The sequence below is a fragment of the Gymnoscopelus braueri genome (genome assembly GCF_963280865.1).
Source record: "Gymnoscopelus braueri genome assembly, chromosome: 8".
NCBI lineage: Eukaryota > Metazoa > Chordata > Actinopteri > Myctophiformes > Myctophidae > Gymnoscopelus > Gymnoscopelus braueri.
In genome coordinates, this window is record NC_137609.1 from 11549590 (window position 1) to 11570104 (window position 20515).

General features: G+C 39.7%; 1 protein-coding gene across 1 annotated transcript in view; it reads left to right on the forward strand.

The window, feature by feature from the left end:
• Window positions 1-508: 508 nt before the first annotated feature.
• LOC308090674 (V-set and immunoglobulin domain-containing protein 1-like) overlaps window positions 509-20515 on the forward strand; it is a gene marked incomplete at its 5' end in the record, with an annotated part of 37956 nt that continues 17949 nt past the window's right edge. Inside the window, 2 exons of the mRNA XM_080435940.1 lie at window positions 509-578; window positions 1287-1495. Of these exons, the coding sequence (XP_080292066.1) occupies window positions 509-578; window positions 1287-1495 (279 nt within the window). The remainder of the gene's footprint in view (window positions 579-1286; window positions 1496-20515) is intronic.

The following is a 20515-nucleotide window of genomic DNA, read 5'->3' on the forward strand; positions in this document are numbered from 1 at the left end:
GTCACCGCGTGTCAGCGTCCGTGTCTGCTACCGAGGTGAAGAAATGACTGTATGGAAGTTTTAAAAGTTTGAAACTAGCAGCTGTAGATCATCAAGATTGAGCAACTACATGGCCTTTTGTATTGGCTAAAATGAATAGATTCCATAGACAAGTGGCAAAGGCAGCTGGTCTGACCCACTCGGAGCGCCGTAGCTGTCCCTGTTCCCTACAATACTGGGGATCGATTGTTTATGTATGTAGTTTAGTCGCCTATCTATCTAAACCAGGGGTCTTCAACACAACGCCTCGCAGCGCGAGGCCTTGTGTGCTTGTAGATCTGCTATTTTCGGCTAATGTTCCCCTCAGAATAGGAAAAAAATGTAATAATCCTATCACACAAAGATTTGGCGGCCCCCCCTGTAGTAAATTCGAGGACCCCCTAGGGGTCCCGGGCCCCCTTGTTGAAGACCCCTGATCTAAACTACAAGTTGAATTTTGTTTTAATAAATAAATAATAAAGCTACTGATATGCTACTTCCATGCAGCAGTCAAGCCAGCAGGTGCCCGGGTGCCGGTGAGTTCACACAGACGGGGAGAGGTACAACTTGATTGAAAAACATTTTAGGCATAGAGATAGGCCATGGTAGTTGCTCAATTTGATTTAATTTCACACTTACAACTGCTGGTTAAAATCTTTTATCGATATTCGCGACCTTCGTACGGTAGTCTTTTTTTGTGTAGTTGTGAGGATATATGCCAGCTCCACGCCGATTTGCACTGATTGGCTCGTCGTTCTGTGCACAAGCGCCAGAGTTGAGGTTTTCTTATAGCCTCGATCTCCAGGCTTTTCTTTTTTAGTTTTGCTAAAAAATAAGAGCCTGGACCAGCGCGTTGACGTTCCTGGAATAGGAAGTGTTTCATTTCCCTAACCAACCAGAGTGCAGTGGGCGTCGCTCCAAATGTTGTGACGTCAGGGCCCTCAATGCTGCACATAGGGGGGCGGGGCGGGGGCTGACGGACAGATGGGTGAACCAATAGGATCCGCCAGAAATTTTGAACCCGCCCCTCTAGACATGATATCAGACGCGCTATAGGGCAGTTTAAGGTTTTCTCAACTCGGACGCTTTCCTTTTTTGCTGGCTCGATCCCCCTGACCGGCTGTGACCCAGTGGGAAAAGCAGCGGTCGGTCGTGCTCCATCTCCATGGACTTTGCATTGAACCTCACCGTCATCATCCGAACATGTCAGCAAAACGACGCTATGCTGGTGTGAATCCAGCGTTCTAAAGAGTTCTTCCTTTGTACAGTATACACAGCTGAAGAATTCCCCATCCAGATCACTCAGAGGGACTTCTCTCGTGTTCTTCAAATCCGAGTCCCTGCTCTGGACAGGCGTAGAGAAGACCTGCTGGGGTTGCTTGAAGCTCTGAAACAGCCTTCCATTGAACAGCATTATGCAGTACCACTGGGTCACATAGCAGCAAGGAAGAGACTGGCACATTGTAATAGGAACACAGTATGGGGCCCGGGACGTAGTAGAGAGCAGGCGGAAGGAAGAGAAATCCAGTAGCCGTGTACAACTAAAAAAAGGCATATTATACTGTACTAATGAATACTGATCAAAGGCCAGCTTGCATCCTACAGACAGACAGACAGACAGACAGACAGACCAGACCGACCATCTTATGTTCTGCCTGTAGCCAAAGTCATTTGTTACTCATCTGTCAAGTGCTCCCGGGCCAGCCATAAGGTCATATTATGATTATACAACCCCTCATGCAGTGATCAATCTTTATTTTTAAGAGCATAGCCTACTGTAGATTTACTGTTTGAGGAGAGAAGAGGAGAGAACGTGAATAATGATCAATAAAACTAATTCAGCGGCTGAACATGATCAGACATCCACCTCTGGGCTCAATTAGATACATTTTTTAGAGTGTAAGACTGAAACGGGGAGGCATACAGTACACAAAAGTTGCTAACATCCTCACAAACCTGGCTGAAATTCTTCAAAATAGATGACCATTGATCAGTCAAATATGCATAGGTTTTTATGAGGTGCTATCTGGAAGTGAGCTGTTATTGGAACTGCGGACATCAAATTGTGTTAGCAGCAGTTAATGGATCATGTGTCCCTTGATGTGAATCTGGTTGCAGTATTGTGAGTGGTTTTAACATGGAAGCCACGATGCAAAGATTTGTCGGTACAGATCAGATGAAGTAATAGTAATCCACACATACCTGTAAACATCTATCGCGAGATAAACAGAGCTACGGCAAATTCTCATTTCTGGGCGAACGTTGTCCAATCAGCAGATTAGATATCACAAGCTAGACCTCACCGTCTGTCAGATTTGGAACTTTTATTTATTATTTTCTTTCTTTCTTTTTTTTCCCTCGGATAGCTACCATACTAAAACCATACTGTGGTTTCGAGAATGGCTCATGATCTTGGTGGATAATTAGCAGGTCTGAATCAGGGACATATAAGCACTTTTTTAGTGCATTTCAATCATTCATTCATTCATTTCAATTTACGTATTCTACTTCTAATGTAACATATTGGTATTTTTGGGTGGATAACAAACGTCATTATATATATAAATATATATATATAAAAAGTGTGATATGTTTTTATAATGAATGTTTTGGTTGAGATTTTGTCCAAAGACCAAAACAGCTTGTCAAACTGTTTAAAGGCAATATGGTGGATCTTAGGTATTCGAAGTGTCACACTAAGCCAGGCTATGAAGCCAGTCAGATGATCCCATTTTTGTTCCAGTGCAAAAACAGCACATACGGTTTGTAAAAAAGAAAAAAAAGAAAAAACATGATGAATAACACAACCCTAAGTGTTCTTTGAGGAAAAGCGGCGGAATTGGTTTGACCAGAAAGAGGCCTATCCCATCTGTTCTGTGATTCACTGAAATGCACTAACATTTTGTAACACTGCTTAAATGTAACAGTGAGTTTTACATTTCTTATTCAGGTTAGTTTCTCCCCAGAAATCACTTTCCACAAAAACATACCTAGGTATTTATTTTTCCTTTATGACTCGATTTCATTTTTCTTTGTCCCTCAACAAAGTGCAAGCACATTCACGTGGAGAAACATGCAGTTAGCCCTTGCATGCTGGCGGAAAATACAGTATACAGTAATGACTCATCTCACTAGGAACATGTACTACATGCTTTTTGGACATGACATTGGCACATTCATCCCAAATGCTGTGAGGATTTTATGTTCTATGCTTTTACTTTAGAATATTTGCTTATATCAGAGTGAAATCCTTTTTTCTTCTGTGCGTTTTTGACACATACGTTCAAGGAGTAATCGAGGAGGGGAAAAAAAACTGTTGAACTGATTTCAATGTGAATTTTCTTGCCTCTGGTGTATATGTGTAATTACATGTGAATTGTACTGTAAATATGATATCTTTCACTTAATATTTCTTAATGCATGAACAAAAACATGGCAGTTCGTAAATACCAGCTAGCCTCACTGCTAATGGCATGGACAGCTTTCTCTAGCATTGGCATAAATTCTGCAAACGAAACCTAAAAAAAAACAAAAAAACAAGACACAAGATATACATGGTATGAACGAAGCAACGGAAATGCCGTTGTAAAGCCCCTCCCACAGTGAGGCTCACAGGGGCTAAATAAATGGAACCAAATAGACTGTTATGGGTACATTTGGTTCTATTTGCACACGCTCTGAGTTAAATGAACCCTGAGGACGTTACTGTGCCGTTGCATTTCTCTGCACTGTTCCTGTAGTTCACCCACACCCTAAAAGGGCCAAGCTAACACCAATCACTCGTTTCACAAGGATTCCTTGAGATCTAGGGGTAGAATTATAATTATTATGTTCCAGCAGAAGACTGTCATTTGCACAGGGAAAATGACGTGCATTTGAATGTTTGAAATCCCATAGTAAATAGCAATATCACGCCCTTCACAGGCATCAGATGAGAAGTCATTAGTGGGCTTGTGTCGTCTGATGCCATTTGGCACCGTATTTAAAGCCTTACATGTTGTATCCTTTCATGGATGAATCTCACTTGGCCATGGAGTTGTAGAAACCAGTTCTGTCCATCAAAAGCAAGATGTAGTATACATTTTGTTCTGAATTACTTGAAATTATGAACCAAATTGTCATTGTGTACAAATCCTTACTCCATATCATGTCCAAATTGTCAGTATTCATCAAAAGAATGCGTACTGTCTGCATAATAATAATAATAATAATAATAAATGTTATTTGTAAACACACTTTACATTTGAAACAAATCACAAAGTGCTACTTGGCATTAACTGGGGGGGGGGGGTCATTAATAAGTACATTGATAAGAGTGTTATATATAGTGTCTATATATATATATATATATATATATATATAGTCATTACTAGCATGGTCTTATCAGCAATACTGCCTTTATGAGGAAGTAGTCAATGACATGGCACACTTGACCTACACTGGCGAATCATGGTAGCTCAAAGAGCCATTTGACATTTGTAAAAAACGCTATGTCAGATTCCATCTTTTTTTTTCTTGAAATAGGACAGTGAAGGAAGGGGGAGAGAGAGAAGGGTGAGGGCTCACGTGTAACAAAGGCACCAAGTCTGGAATTGAACCTAGGATGTTTTGCATAATTACCTGGACCAGTCACCAGGTGCCATTCTATGCCCAGCCACTATTTACTCAGCTGTGTTTATTTAGTGATGGCCAACTATATTCATACAGTGGCCATTTTGCCATTATGCTGTGTGCAAAATGGGCGGAATGTGAATATAATAATAAAACAAATCATTATAATCATACATTTTATTTGTATAGCACTTCAAAAAAAATTGTTTACAAAGTGCTTCACAGACATAAAACGCAAACAAGTGTGGAAAAAAATATATATATGCGGTTCAATCAAACAATAAGAACATTTAAGGGGCAATAAAACTAAATTTAAGAAATGTTATATGGTCAATTAAAATATGTTTTGAACATTAAAGGATTTGTGTCTTGTAGTGTAGGCCAAACATTTTTGAACGGTTCTGTACTGTACCAAAACTGTGGATAGGCCAAGGAAATCCAATATATTTAATAACACAATTTTCCTCTATTAAAAGTTATTGACCCACAAAGAGAATCTTGCTACCTACTTCTAATTCACAACCCTCTAGTTAAGAGACCCTGGTGTAGGCAGCGACATCCTGGACTCCAGTTCCCCCTCAATGATGGTTATATCAGTCTATTCATCTGTTAGTTATCAATAAAAGTGAACCAGTTCAGATGAAATGCAACCAAAAACAGGACAGAGCTCACGGTCTCCTTCGCTGTTGGGAAGCACTTCGTTGTCAGCATTTCCGGTTATTTTGTACATACCTTGTAGGTTTTGTTTTGCATGACCTAAGTTTCAAAAGGTTTATTTTCCTATTTTTCTATTCCACAAACGTTCATCAAGTTTCATCACCACAGCCATGATAAAGAAAGAAGTTCCAGTGTTTACATGCTCAAATTGCACTTGTTTTACGGTCGAGCTCAATGCGTAAAAAGAAATAAGTCTGTGCGTTTAGGAGGGGGAAAAGACATGTAAACGTAGGACGTACAACTTATACGATTCATTTGGATCATGAATATTATGTACCTAAAATGTTACAGTAAATCACGCAATTTGGAATAGATGCACCAAGTGCATGCTGTAGAGTTATCAGGTTCAGCATAAAGCATCAACATCAGTCGCCCTTCAACTACAAAAAAAAAAAAAAGATGTAAAGGATGCTCCTGCTTAATTTATGCTCCGTCATACGACGATGTCACATGATATGATGGAAACAACAGCTCTAGAAGCTCACAGTGGATCGCGATGCAACACATTGTTAAGCTTGTATATTGGCTACTTTTGTATGACGATGCATAAATCGGGTTTCACCAGTAGCATCTGAACGTAAGCCATTAGATAGCACATTGAGTGGGGGTTTCCTGCATTTTACTCTTTAATAAAGTTGCCTCTGGTTAAGGTGGTTAGGGTCTGTTGTCGCATACCACACGATAACTGTGAAACGCTGTGCTGATTCCCAGTTCCCTGTACATGGGTATAATATACAGTATACCTCCCTCTTAAAGAGCCTTCAAACAGGGAGAATAATGCTCGCTAAACCAGTCAATGAGAATATTATTTGATATTTAAGGAATTGGCAACAAAAAAAAAAAAAAGAAAAAACGTAGAGAAAAACAAGAGTATCAACCCATTTTATTTTTCCAATATGAATTATGAAGTTACTTTATTCATTTATATATTCATTTCTAATTTGATGTATTTGTTGCATTTGTTACGAATTGTTCTTATTATTACTGCTGTAGTTTTATCATGAGAAGGAAATGTAATCCATCTGACATACAGGCACTGGAAGAAAAAATGCATTTGTTTTTTTGTACTGTAACCGTTTTGTTCACATCGGGTGCTTATTTGATTCAGTTGTTTAATAAGCCGTTTGATTTCATTTGGAGTATCATCAGTACTCATGAAATCGACATTTGTGTAGTATGAAGTTGTATTTTTTTTTGTCGGTGCAAATTAATGTTATTGTGTCAATCAGCTTTTTTAGGTGTTTGAACAAAAATGTGTTATTTTTTTTCTTCTTTTTTTTTTTTTTTTTTTACAAATACAAGGTGTTCAAGTATGTGGTATAAAAAGGGTTATCATTCAAACAACAGACTTTTTACAAAATAAAGGCTTATACAGTAAAGAATGCTGATGTCTTTTCATTTGCCCTTTGTGGACTAATATACCACACCATTTCATTGAAACATTTATTATAATTTTTTACATATTAGTCCCCAAAAGGTAAATAGCATCCTATGTTGCAAACTAAGAAGATCAAGTCAGGTATTTCCCATTACAATTCCACATTGCCAGAGCGTCTCGCCTCTAGGTTGTGTCTTGCTTTTGATAAGGACTGTTGGATTTGAGAACAGTCCGACAAACGAAAATGTAAGTACAAACAAGAGTGTCTTCTTTTAATTTGATTACAAAACATTGCGCGTTTATGAAAATATACCTCCTTTCGTACCCTATTTCCTGAATAAAGACGCAAAGTGACTCCTGCTGACAAGTGTAATATTTGCCCCAGGGGCAAGGTATATCAAACTCTACTATGAATTATATACATTACCAAATACCAGAACATGAACACATATCAAAAGTACGAATGAAGCTTATAAGCTTCATTCTGTTGGAATTCTTCTGCTGCCGTACTGAAATAGTGCAATGTTCACTGAAAAACATGTTTTCTGAATCTGCTTGCTTTCTAATGATGATGTGAATATTATTTGTGAACAACAAATACCATATTCAACAATGCATGTCAATTACAGTCACATTGACTGTCTAGAACCTTGTTTTGGGGAAAGGTCTCAAAGTTTAGGATGTTAAGTAGCTGCAGAAGAGTTGGACCTGCGCCTCAGCAAAATATTTGTGCTTAATGTGCTTTGTAAATTTTTTCGCTTCTGGAATGAATCAGTTGTCTTTATGTTATAGCCTAAGAACGTATGGTTCCATCAACCAGAGGAGAGGGAATGCTGTTGACAAACTCGTTTACTTTCAAAACCACATTACCTTCAACAAGTCTCTCAGTAGCCAGACGATTAGATAGATCAGTGCTTCTCAAACTTTTTCATGCCAGGGACCCCCAAATTGATATATAGTTGGCCGCGGACCACCATCTGAAAATATGTTGTGCCAGGGACTCCCAGAAGCAAAGATTTGTGTTTAAATGTTCGCTTTAAAAGAAATATATTCAAAGATTTGCACGAATCTTCAAGATTTTTCAAAAATAGCAGATCTACAAGCTCATAGCGCGGCACTCGGTGCCGCGCTATGAGCTTGTAGATCTGCTATTTTTGAATAGCCAAAGTATAAAAGGTAAAAATTATTGTGATGCTATATTCACACATTTTGCTGGGGACCCCCTGGAACCCCCTCAAGGACCCCTGGGGGTACCCGGACCCCACTTTGAGAACCAACGAGATACTGTAGATAGATATCTAACGTCTGTGGCACTACAATTGAAAAGTCCTTAAGGACAAGACAAAAACAAATGTACGGAGTAGACATAATATGTCTGTGGATTGACCAATCACACACACACAACTCCATCTGACCAACCACAGACCTCCACTACAGCCCAGCCAATCAGAAGCTTACCCGAGTATTTCTGTGACAAAACGCCTGACTATGCTGATTTGTGATTCAGACCATCTGCTGTTGGAACTGACGATGTAAGACAACGGGTCTGACCATGTGAGTCTTCCCTCAAATCAATCAAAATATGTTGTGCCAGGGACTCCCAGAAGGAAAGATTTCTGATTCTTTAAAATAAATATTTTCAAAGATTTGCACGAATCTTCAAGATTTTTCAAAAATAGCACATCTACAAGCTCATAGCGCTATGAGCTTGTAGATCTGCTATTTTTTAATAGCCAGAGTATAAAAGGTTAAAGTGGTGAAAATGATTGTGATGCTATATTAACACATTTTGCTTGCCCCCTGGAACCCCCCCCCCCCCCCCCCAAGGACCCCTGGGGGTCCCCGCGGACCCCACTTTGAGAACCAATGCTCCAGACAACAAGCACATAAGCTGTGATGCGATGTGACCAGTTCTGGGTTTGCACTTTTTGGAAGTTTTGGACAAAGACATCAACTGACCGACCAGCAGCATGACTACTAGGCGTGGTTGCCGCTAAAAACTAAAGGAAAGAAATATATATATTTTTAAAGGGATTGTTGGCAACATTAAGCCTAAATTAGAAAAATATCTATATATATATATTTTGAATTTTTTCCCCTCTATCAGCCACTATATAATGATGCTGGGGTGTTTTCCTGCATTGAAACACAGTCCTCTTTCTGAAATCCGTATTTCCCTACTGTTTATGTTTGTGTCGGGCCGTAAATTAACGCACGCATGTGCGCATCCGTGCGCGTCCGTGTGAACTTTTTACTTTCGGTTTTAAAATGCTCTCAAACTTCGTTTTTGAGGCTCATAATTTACTTTTCAGATGGCGTTTGGATAGAATTAAGTTGTTTAACTTCATATATGTGGTCAATTTGTCATGAAAGAGCCTATTTAAAAATAAAAATTCAGAGAACCAGCAGGGGCGGGCAGTTCCACGAATTGTTTCAGAATAAAGTAACCTATATTCGGCATGGCCCGTTTAGAAGCCCCCTTAACTCTATGGAAGTCCTCCCTGCGTCACCCCCTGGTGGTCGGGGAAACGAACTGCTGGAGTTTTTTTCTTTGTTTATCTCTGAATCGCCTACAATCCCTTTAAAGTTAAATGTTCTCAAATATAAACTCTAATCAAAGATTTTCAAATGAATTAGAAAATGATTTTGACCGGTGTCCTGAAACTATGGACCTGGTATTGCATGTGGAAACATTAGGGTTTTATGGTTGGAAAAAAAGGTCGAATGCAGAGTTGCAGACCCAGCCAGCCTGAATGGGTCTTCTGGAAAATGAAAAAAATGTGTTACTTAGCTTGATCCCTGCTCTCAGCTCCAATAAGTATCCAGTGCATGATACTGATGCTGCGCCTACACTTTAAACTCAAAATGCAATATCTCAACCAATAATTTGCACACCAAATGCAGCGAGATCATGGGTAATGGAACGGGTTATCCCGGAGGCTTAAACGACCAGCTCAGCAGTTCAGAAACTGCATTGTACCGACAACTGAAGATTAATGGGACGACAACCCTTCTGGCATGAAACAGTCCACTCAGCAGTTAAGAAACATATTGTACTATGATCTACAGCTAAACGGCCCGCTGACCCTGCTGACAGAGCCCTATATAGCCTAACCTAAACCCTTGAAGTCTACCAATCTTCAGCGTCTGGTATAGGGCATAGCAGTGGCGGCCATTTTCTGGTTCCACTTAAAAATAGTCCATACATTTTTTCCCATAGAGATTTCCAAAAATATTTATATCAATTAATTTAAGCCTAGAATCAAGCCATCCAGGATCCTGGTGAATCATGACCATAAAACATTTTATTCTGTGATTTTTGTAAAAATATTTAATTATATGATATACTATATTTAATAAATACCCCTTGTTTTGCCGTTCTCAAATTTGTTTTTTCACAGAATAAAATGTTTTGTGGTCATGATTCACCAGGACCCTGGATGGCTTGTTTCTAGGCTTAAAATAATTGATATAAATATTTCTGGAAATCTCTATGGGAAAAATGCATTGGCTTTTTTTGGAGTGGAACCAGAACATGGCTTTCAAGTCTTGCTGTTCATCCACAACATCAGTCTAAACACATCATTATCTATTCACAACTTTGGTCATATATCGTACATGAACAGAGACAGATTTCCCATAAATGTTTAGAGAGCGAGGTTATTATAAGATTGTTTACGTTTTCATCAGAAGTCATTAAAACGTTAGGTTACGAACGTAACCCCATGTTCTTTGAATATTACAAGCAAGATATTCGCTTATGGGATTATTATACACTCCAGGCAATATTATTGGCTGGAACAAGGTTGCGTGCTGGCGTCGTCAGCAAGTACCACACCCCCCTGCATGTGCTGATGAGTGCCAGCCGCGTTATTCAAGATAAGCAATTCCCTTCTCGCCAATCAGGCAAGGAGGGCGTTTTTTTAGCGAATATCTCGCTCGTAATATTCAAAGAACAGGGGTCACGTTCGTAACCTAACGTTCTTTTACCATATTACTCGCTCAATATTCGCTTATGGGAGACTATAAACTCCCGTATTGCCCAGACTACTTATCTCGAAGTCCCTTGACAGCCTCAAGGGGGAACGTCGTCGCCCCTTTTATCTGGAGTTCGCACTAAGGACGTGTGCCAGAGGCGGTGCAGTCAAGTCTAGTCTATAGAACCTGGCAAAAGTTGAGGGAGAAGCCCAACTTGCCGCGGCACAAATATCCTGAATAAAAAGCCCTTTAAACAGGGCCCAGGAAGTAGATGTTCCTCTAGTGGAATGAGTCCAAGATCTGACACTTGCAGTGGTGGAAAAAGTACTCAAATGTTTTACTTAAGTAAAAGTATCAATACTGCAATGTAGAAGTACTCTGTTACAAGTAAATGTCCGGAATTCAAAAGTATTGGTATAAAAATGTACTTAAAAGTACCAAAAGTAAAAGTACTAAAATGTTTGAAAATAGCAGATCTACAAGCTCACAACGCGTCGCGATGCGACGCGTTGTGAGCTTGCAGATCGTCTATTTTCAAATACCCTACGTATAAAATAGGGCTAAAGTGGTAAATGTATGTTTTATAATGTAATAATTAATATCTGCAAAGTAACTAGTAACAAAAGTTTTTAAATAATTGTAGTGGAGTAAAAGTACAATATTTGCCTCTGAGATGTAGTGGAGTAAAGTAAAAGTATTGGAAATTGGAAATACTCAAGTAAAGTACAAATACCTCATTGTCCATCTGAGAGATAAGGTGAGAATGCTCTGTGATTAAAGGAGAATTTGGGACTAAGGTTTTCTTACCTTTTCTATGACGTTATGATATCTTAGGATGAAATGGTACAGTAGAAAAATGTCATAACTCCATCCCGGGTCCGCCACAGCTTAAAACGTGCGCCAATAGGCCTTGCGCTAGATTGCGTATTTTAATAGCTTTTTTTTTTTTTTTTTTTGATCTGAAAAAAAAACAAACTTGAGTCTCGCTAGACGAGATTGAAATCTCGAAATTTCGATCTCGTCTAGCGAGACTTCAGTTTTTTGTTCTGTCACTATGAACGTCATGACCTCACCAAAAAAATAATTTAACGTGCCTGGCACTCATCAGTGCTTATAAAGCACACGGGGGGTGTGGTACCTGCTGATGACGCCAGCACGCAACCTTGTTCAAGCCAATAACATTGCCTGGAGTGTATAATAATGCTTCTGTGATCACGGCAGGGGGGCGCTCTCCTATAAGCGAATAATACGATAAAAGAACACTACTGAACGGACCTGAACAATAGTCGGTGTTACTTACGGTGACTTAACAAAAATTGACAGTAATGGACGTTTGAATTTTGTCCGTAAATACATATTTTCTCTAGCATATAAAGGTAGGGTAAGTGATTTACTTTGGTTAAAATAAGTGTTAAATAGCTCTATATTCTGATAGTACTCATTGTTATAGAGTGTTTGTTCAGTAAAAGGAGTCTCCCATGTCTCTCCAGCTCTTTATTAAACAGAAAATGCATTTTCAGTGCTCTCTCCTGATTGGCTAAAATGTTGTCACCTACCTGAAAATGTACTATATTCTGTTTACTAAAGAGCTGGAGAGAGCCCTGTGACCGAACAAACGCTCTGTAGCAATGATTACTATCAGAATATAGTAGGCCTACTTTAACCTTTTTAACAAAAAAAAAATATAAAAAATTATCACTTACCCTACCTTAAAGACATACCCACAATAGGGACGCCGCAGGTTGAAAGTGGTTAAATGATACGTTTGATTAATGGCTTAGTTCCTACTAGCTAGATTTCTCTAGCAAGACCATTTGTATTTTAAAATGTATTAAAATGCAACGAGAACAATGTTGGGGAAAAAAATAATGATAATGGTGCGTGTTAAATAAATAGCTCAAGGAAGTTTCAATTCTCTGCAAGGTGTTTTTCATATTGTAAGGTACTGAAATTAATGAAAAATACCGGCTTCCTCAAAGACCAAAAATAAACCATGGTCTTGCTCTGGAGAGTGGTCGGCAGTAATGTCACGTACACCGTGAGTGGTAGTAAATGGACTTAACATGACCACCCGTATGATCCTTTAAGCGCCTTCCTTTCATACAGTATGCCTCACCTACCCCGAGTCTTGTAGCTAAGAAACCAGTGTAGCTCAACAGGTGCTAACGCTGCCAGAGATGGAGGTTTGTTTCCCACTGGGGCCGGCCATGGTACAAAATGTTTGCGTTCATACAGTAAGTGCTTTCATAAATGATGTGACATGCCTGCAGGCTGCATGCCTTCCTTCCCACTAGAACAGTGTTTCCCAAACAGTGGGTTGGGACCTACACTGTATTTGGGTTGCATACCCATTTGTATGGGTTGCGAGTAAATATGCCCTTAAAATATTTGGTTTCCTTAAAAAAAATACGTTATATTATTTCAAAAGATTTTCAATAGAGTACAGAAGTCCTGACGTCACTCGTTCATCCCCTCGTTCGTAAAGTAATTTCTCTATGGAGAATAACATTGGGTCATCTTAGAATCGTCTCGTATAAGAATTGTGGTCCAAAAATAGACAAACTGTCTTGGCGATATTGTCAGGGAGGAGGTTCTGTATAGTTTATGATAGTCAGTCACTTATATTTGATACGGTCTGTTTCTGGCAAAAATGTAACTTATTCGGCGGAAGTAACATTAGCGTTTTCTCACCGTCAGTTGATGCTTCATATCCATAAGAGTCAAACCGCCGGGATAATTTGCTTATTTTTGGAACACAGTTCTTATTTGACGCGATATTAAAGACGTCTATGGGAATTCAGAACGGGGGTGGAAAACCGCAAACCAGGTAGGATGCGTAAATTACGTCAGACTTCGGTGCTCTATAGGTTGATAAAATTTTAAATCTGAGGCATTTCTTAAATGTAAAAACGTTGCGATGCGATACGATACATTGTGAGCTTGTAGATCAGCTATTTTCACTAGTTTGGGTCCCGGCGAGACATCAAATTTCTCTTTTGGGTCTCGAGCTAAAACGTTTGGGAACCACAGTGTGTTGGAGCAGATTATTGGTATTAGTAGATGGCAGTCAGCATAGCTGTGGCGTGTAGTTGGCCTATGCCTGCCTGCACCCAACCCAACCCCCTTGGAGTCACCCTGAAGCCCAATTCATACTTCATCGAACAACAGTGTCACTCGCTAAAAATAGACAATCCACAAGCTCACCCGTAACATGTTGTGAGCTTGTGGATCGGCTATTTTCGGTAGGTGACACGGTCATATGGTGGATCATAAATTAGGCATAACATGCACCGATTCAGTAATAAATCTCTCCCTATTTACTCCCCTTGTGGAGCCAACATGATGCATAGAATGTATTATCCTAATGGGTAAAACATTGATTCCTGTTCATTTTGCTCTCAATCGCTGCAGGTAAGGCTCCACCACTCTTGGCTATGCTAATGAGTGTATTGACCTCAAGATGATTGAAGTATATAATTAACCTGTCCAGTATTTTTAAGTCATGTAATCTAAAAGGTATCAAAGTATTCATTACAACTAAATAAGAAATTGAGGTTGCGCATCAACAATGGGTTTTCTCAGTGAAGTGCTAGACCCAAAATCCAGTATACACACCAAAAGTAGGAATTGAAAAAAAAATCCCAAAAAGGTAGCACATCCAACATTTCAAATCAATGGAGGACAAAGTACTCACATTTCCATTTGGCACACACACACACAATAAATGCGTTTCGGCTATGAGCCTTCATCAGAGCAGATTCATTACAACTGCTTACATTACCACTGAACTTCAACAACAATTTTACTGCCTTTTATAGCGCCAGTACTTATGTAAAACACATTTTTTTTACATTACTCCTTCAGATTCAATCAAAATGTCACTCAAATCGGTACACATGATCTCTATAGTCATGTGAGCAAGACGGATCGGTTTGATTTTTCGTATTCCATCCTGATTGGCTAAGATTGACATCTAAAGTTTGCAGGAGTGTGCCCGTTTTGAACAAAATGGCTCAAATCATAAAACTACATGGGCAAGATTAAGTCAGTTATTGGTTTAAATGTTCGGTTTACATTTGGTTAACTGCCCACCCCTAGGTTCGGCATGAGAGTGGGGATAGATTGTATACCCCCCTCTGCCCTGTCGGCCATCGATCTTTTAACTGTTGTGTTTAGTAAAATAAGTCTAAACACTGACATACGCGCCTCTTATTGGCGGGGGCTTCCATCACTGCTCTTCCCTGCTTCTTTCCATGGGAAGGCACTCACTGGATTGGAGTGCATAGTTCTGTTAAGAAGAAGATGGATGCGGCGCTAGTGAAAGTAGCTCGGTTGAAATGTGCCCTCCATTTCCGTGTTCCATTGTCAGCACTCACATATAAAAACCATCAAATATTGAACGGGTGCATTAACATGGGTCAGATATTGATGGCTGCTCCTCTATGGAGAATAAATAAATAAATAAATAAGAAATTGGTCAAAAAGCATTAGTTGGTTTAGCTTCCTGGCTTGTTTTTCTTTTCTTTTTCTCTACTTTCTGCCACAGAGTTTTTTTTTCATTTTCCAACTGCTAACCACGGCTCTGCACTCTTTCTGAACACATGTGAGCTAATACTTGTTGCAATGTAAATCCATAAACAATTAATATTTAAACATGACAATACACCCCGGATCAATACACGGGCTAGTAGGAACTATGCCACTAATCAAACATATGATTTATCCACTTTAAACCTGGCGTCCCTATTTAGGGCATTTCATTAAGCGAAATGTATTGACAATACTGTAGCAGCTTTCCAAGCTCACAATGAATGCATCGCAGCACGTTGTGAGCTTGTAAATCAGCTCATCGTGGTCTATAGGGTTTAAGTATTTTAATTGTTATCATCCTGTGATGTTCTTGAACATCTCAACACAACAGTTTCATCCTGGATAACTGGAAAAGCCATATCAGTGGTGGACAAAGTATATACTCAAGTATATACAGTACTCAAGTATTCGAAAGTGCAAATTATAAAGTCAATTCTATCAATGCATTGCTGTAATGAAATTTTTTAACGTTAAAGGAAATCTTTAATTTGCAAAAATAGTTTTTGATATAGGGCTTCTGTGGTTAATTCATAATGTATTTTTGGAAGTTTGCATGGGTCGCAAGAGACCCTTCCTAGAAATGCTTAGTTATACTGTCCAACACTGATATCAGACAGCAGATAGCAATTACTTTACGTTAAATCGGGTATTTAATCACTTTTATGAACTTGATGTTTTTGAATGTCTTTTACAGGGTTTCCCCATGTATGAGAGAATCTTTCCACAACTATTGTGTCCACACAGAACCAGTGTTCAGTTGTAGACTGCTGTCTTTAGCTTTGCCTCTTCAGGTGGGCCATTTTGTAAGTATGAACATCTATTTTCTATCTTCTTGTATAGTGTGTGTGTGTGTGTGGGGGGGGGGGGGGGGAGATGAAGAGGAGTGGAAACATAATGTGTCTGATAAAATATTAACAAAGCTCTTTTATACAATGTGACCATTGCTGAACCACTACATCCCCCATCGTCCCATCTCACCACCCCCATTTCAATGCTTAAAGGGGTAGTTCACCCAAAAAATTACTTGTTTTCTATCAATTACACACCCCATGAAGCCCCACCAGGGTGTGTAATTGATAGAAAATAAGTAATTTTTTGGTTGAACTATTCCTTTAATTTATGCTCCATCGTACGACGGTGTTGTGTGCCGGAAATAGCCGTAGATCGGGTATTTCCGGAGCGCGTCACTATCGCGCAACAAAGTATAAATCGGGCTCAACTCACTCTCTCAGATCTAGTGAAACCTAGCCACGGCGTGACAAATGGAGGACAGAGGGCAAAGGTTATTGTAAAAAAGTATGCCAGATGCAACAGAAATGTTACAATAGCCTATAATTCATCACATACCCAGCCTTTATTTGCCCCTGGGTGAGGGAAGTGATAAAAGGACATGAGAGGGTGATAAGCTACATGTGCTTATTGGTCAGCTGCCCTATATCTTTCCAAACAGTTCTACAGCAGCTGACCAATCAGCAGCAGAGCTAAAGTTCCACTGCACTCTGAACCGCCACTGCAAGCGATCTCCCTGCTTAAGGGACTTGCCATGTCAAACATGGACAAACCTCTGCCACCTAAACACATTTGATCCGGGAGAGTCGGTAGAATTCATGGCTGAGGAGACAGGAGTTTATTTGGGTGCAAAGGAACTAGAACACAGTGTTAGTGAAAAACAGTGAACTCTGACAGTTCACAGAAAGGCTTTCAACCAACGGGGGAGCAACTTCCATGTTCTGAGCCAACTCTTTCCAGAATGTTGGAAAAATCGCAGACTATAGACTATCACTATACCATTTCATTAGCAGTGGTGGAAAGTAACTAGGTACATTTACTTAAGTACTGTACTTAAGTACAAATTGAGTATTTCCAATTTCCAATACTTTTACTTCTACTCCGCTACATATCAGAGGCAAATATTGTACTTTTATTCCACTACAATTATTTGAAAACTTGAGGTTGCCCTTCTTGTCCAACCTCGGGGACGGCAATGAACCGTTGTCAAGGCTTGGGCTGGCATGCCTGCCCGCGGTTGGATAAACTCGGGCAATGACAAATGCCAGGGGTGCAGAAAGAGCTCAACGTATCAAACATGGATTCCAAACAGTGCTTGTAAATGGTTTGGTAAAAAATCACAGCGGAGGAGGCATACAGTAGGAGTTTGCCAAAATAGCGATCGATGATTAATCAATCAAGTATTTCTTATAGTCGATTAAATCGATTAGTTTGATTATTGCACCCTATACTCTCCAGCACCTTCTGTGCAAAATTTGACCGAGAAAATTCGCATTTCCCCCGGAAACTATATTTTTCGACCAATCATGACACTCGTTTCATTCACGAAGAATGTAAACAGATTTGTAAAGCTTCGACGACATTTACTTGGGCGGTACTTCCGCCAAATTCCGCTACTTCCAAATCTCTTTGCCGAAAACAGCAGATCCATAAGTTCATAATGCGCTGCATTGTGACACGTTGTGAGCTTGCAGATCTGCACACTTTCGCCTAATGTTCGCCCCCCCCCAGAATAGGGATGGCAGGGTTGATGTGGTCAACACAGGACACCCTTCAATAGTATCAGAGATGACAAAACAACCTCCTAACGGTTGTATCACTGCCTATGCCCAGTGGTGGAAAGAGTACTCAAATGTTTTACTTAAGTACAAGTATCAATAATGCAATGTAGAAGTACTCTGTTACAAGTAAAAGTACGGAATTTAAAATTTACTTGAGTAAAAGTACAAAGGTATTGGTATCAATATGTACTTAAAGTACCAAAAGTAAAAGTACTGAAATGTTTGAAAATAGCAGATCTACACGTTGTGAGCTTGTACATCGGCTATTTTCAAATAGCCTAGGTAATAAAATAGGGCTAAAGTGGTTAATGCATGTTTCATAATATCATCATTTCTATCTGAAAAGTAACTACTGTAAGTAAGTTTTCAAGTACTTGTGGTGGAGTAAAAGTACAACATTTGCCTCTAAGATGTAGTGGAGTGGAAGTAAAAGTATAGACAATTGGAAATACTCCAGTAGAGTACAATTAATTGGAAATACTCCAGTAGAGTACAATTACCTCAAAATTGGACTTAAGTACAGTACTAAATGTACTTAGTTACTTTCCACCACTGCCTGTGGACAGCTACACCAATCCTTGTGAACGCAAGTGGTTTACACGTGCTACTTGACGCCAATGTAAGATGATAGATCAGTGTCACTGTATTTTTTTTTTTTGCAAGGCGGTGGGAGGCTTATGCATGGGGTCACGAATGACCTTTTTTCCCTCTCTCTCTGCAGGGGTCAGATCGGAACCCCGTCTCACTCCACTGCTTGCGGTTGCATATTCTTATTTTTGACAGCAGCAGCACCCATCCCTTGCTTTTTTTAAAAGTGGTACGTTCTGTGGCTGTAGGGACAGTGTGTGAAGTCATGCTAAATGTCTGGCCTATTTTTCATAGGCTGCCGGGGAAAGATGAGGAGGAGGAGGACTGGAGGAGGAGGAGGGCGAGGACTGAGGCTTGAGGAGCTCTTGTCTGTGTTGTCATCGGTTGCCTCCAACTCCCTGCAATCCCCTCCAACCACAAACACATGCGCACACACAACGGTCACGCACACAGACGCACACTTAGCATTTAGCGGTCAAGCCTGCCATCTGTGGGTAATGCTTCTGAACTGCAGCTCTGTTGTTGCTTGATAAACGTCTGCATTTTCTCAGCCAAGTGCCTTCAACCTCAAACTATATACTGCTAGTGCCTCTGCTAGTGGTTAACTGCATTCTGCTGGTGTCCCAAGTGATGGGGAAAACCATCAAGTACTCTTGAGATAAACAGTTGTGATCTTTTCTGACTAAGAACTAAGAATCTAGCTGAAAAACGTTAGGAAGCATTCAAACCATCACCATCAATGCCTGCTATAGGCCATATTATCACTTCCTTCACAGGTGTTACCAATGATACTAATGAAGGCTCTGTTCCATTTAGTGTAGCATACAGTGGTTCTCAGATTTTTCCATTTTCACGACCCCCACAACTCTGAGAGTGTACAAATGGAACCAAATGTCAGAGTTACACACCCCTAAGGGTCCATTTGGAAACCCCTTAAGGAACCATGAGGGTCCCTGGAGGCCTGGGCCCACATTTTAGACCCACCTGTTTGACCAGAATGGAACAGAGCCTTCATTAGTATCATTGGTAACACCTATGAATGTCTTACACTATGGCTGCTGTGCATAGAGCCTATTTTGACCACTTACAACATTAATACTATGATCTCCTATAGGAACCCTACTCTATTATCACTAATATCATCAAAAGTGAAGAATGGAGCCTGCAACAAGAGTCGCTGACCTACCTGCTTGAAAATAAAGTGCCGGGATCTATGAGGTCATTGTTTTTTTTATGTTTCTTGAGTGGCTATAACTAGATTATCCTCTAGAAGTTGTTCCCAAACCTTTTACCTAGAGACCCAGAAGAGAAATTTGATGTCTCCCTGGGACCCAAACTAGATATATTTTCACTACTTCTTAAAAGTTGTAGTTTTTTTCTAATTTATGAAAAATAGTGACTTTTTGGGGGATTTTTTTAAAATCTTTTCAAAAACGAATAATTTTAATTTAGGAAACAAAAGATGAAGCTATACAAATGGGTCCTCTACCCCGTTTGGGAAACACTGTTCTATATCTTTTGTTTTGTTTCCTTTTAAATTTGAAATGTCAGTTCAAGGAGTTGAATCTAGAATGTGGGCCTGTCACACTGACCACTATACTGTTTACTTTCATGAGGTCATTTGTGTGGCTGTGAGTCACACCGACCGTTAGTGTTACTGTAAGTGATAAGATTTAAAAACGTAAATTTCCTCTTCTGACGTGTTCAACGGTTCTGCTGGCAAAAATGTTCCTCCTTTCAGTCAAGAGGTAAACACTAATAGCAGAGCAGTTGCACACTTCCCTTAAATATAAACAAACAAAACAAAACTCTGGTAACACTTTCTATAAAGCCCATGTGTGTCTTACAGACATATTTAAAATGCATTATAATCTGCATACAGTAAGTATAGTTTCTACTACTAGGCCATTGTCTGTTGAGAAAGATGCCCACTGAGAACGTAAAACATGCCCCCCTGGTTACATACCTGTTGTACCCGTTGGCAGATTACACGCTTTGAGTACTTATTGCAGCACCCAGTCCCATTATCATAGGAGGCCTATGAAATCCTATTGACATCAGGAAT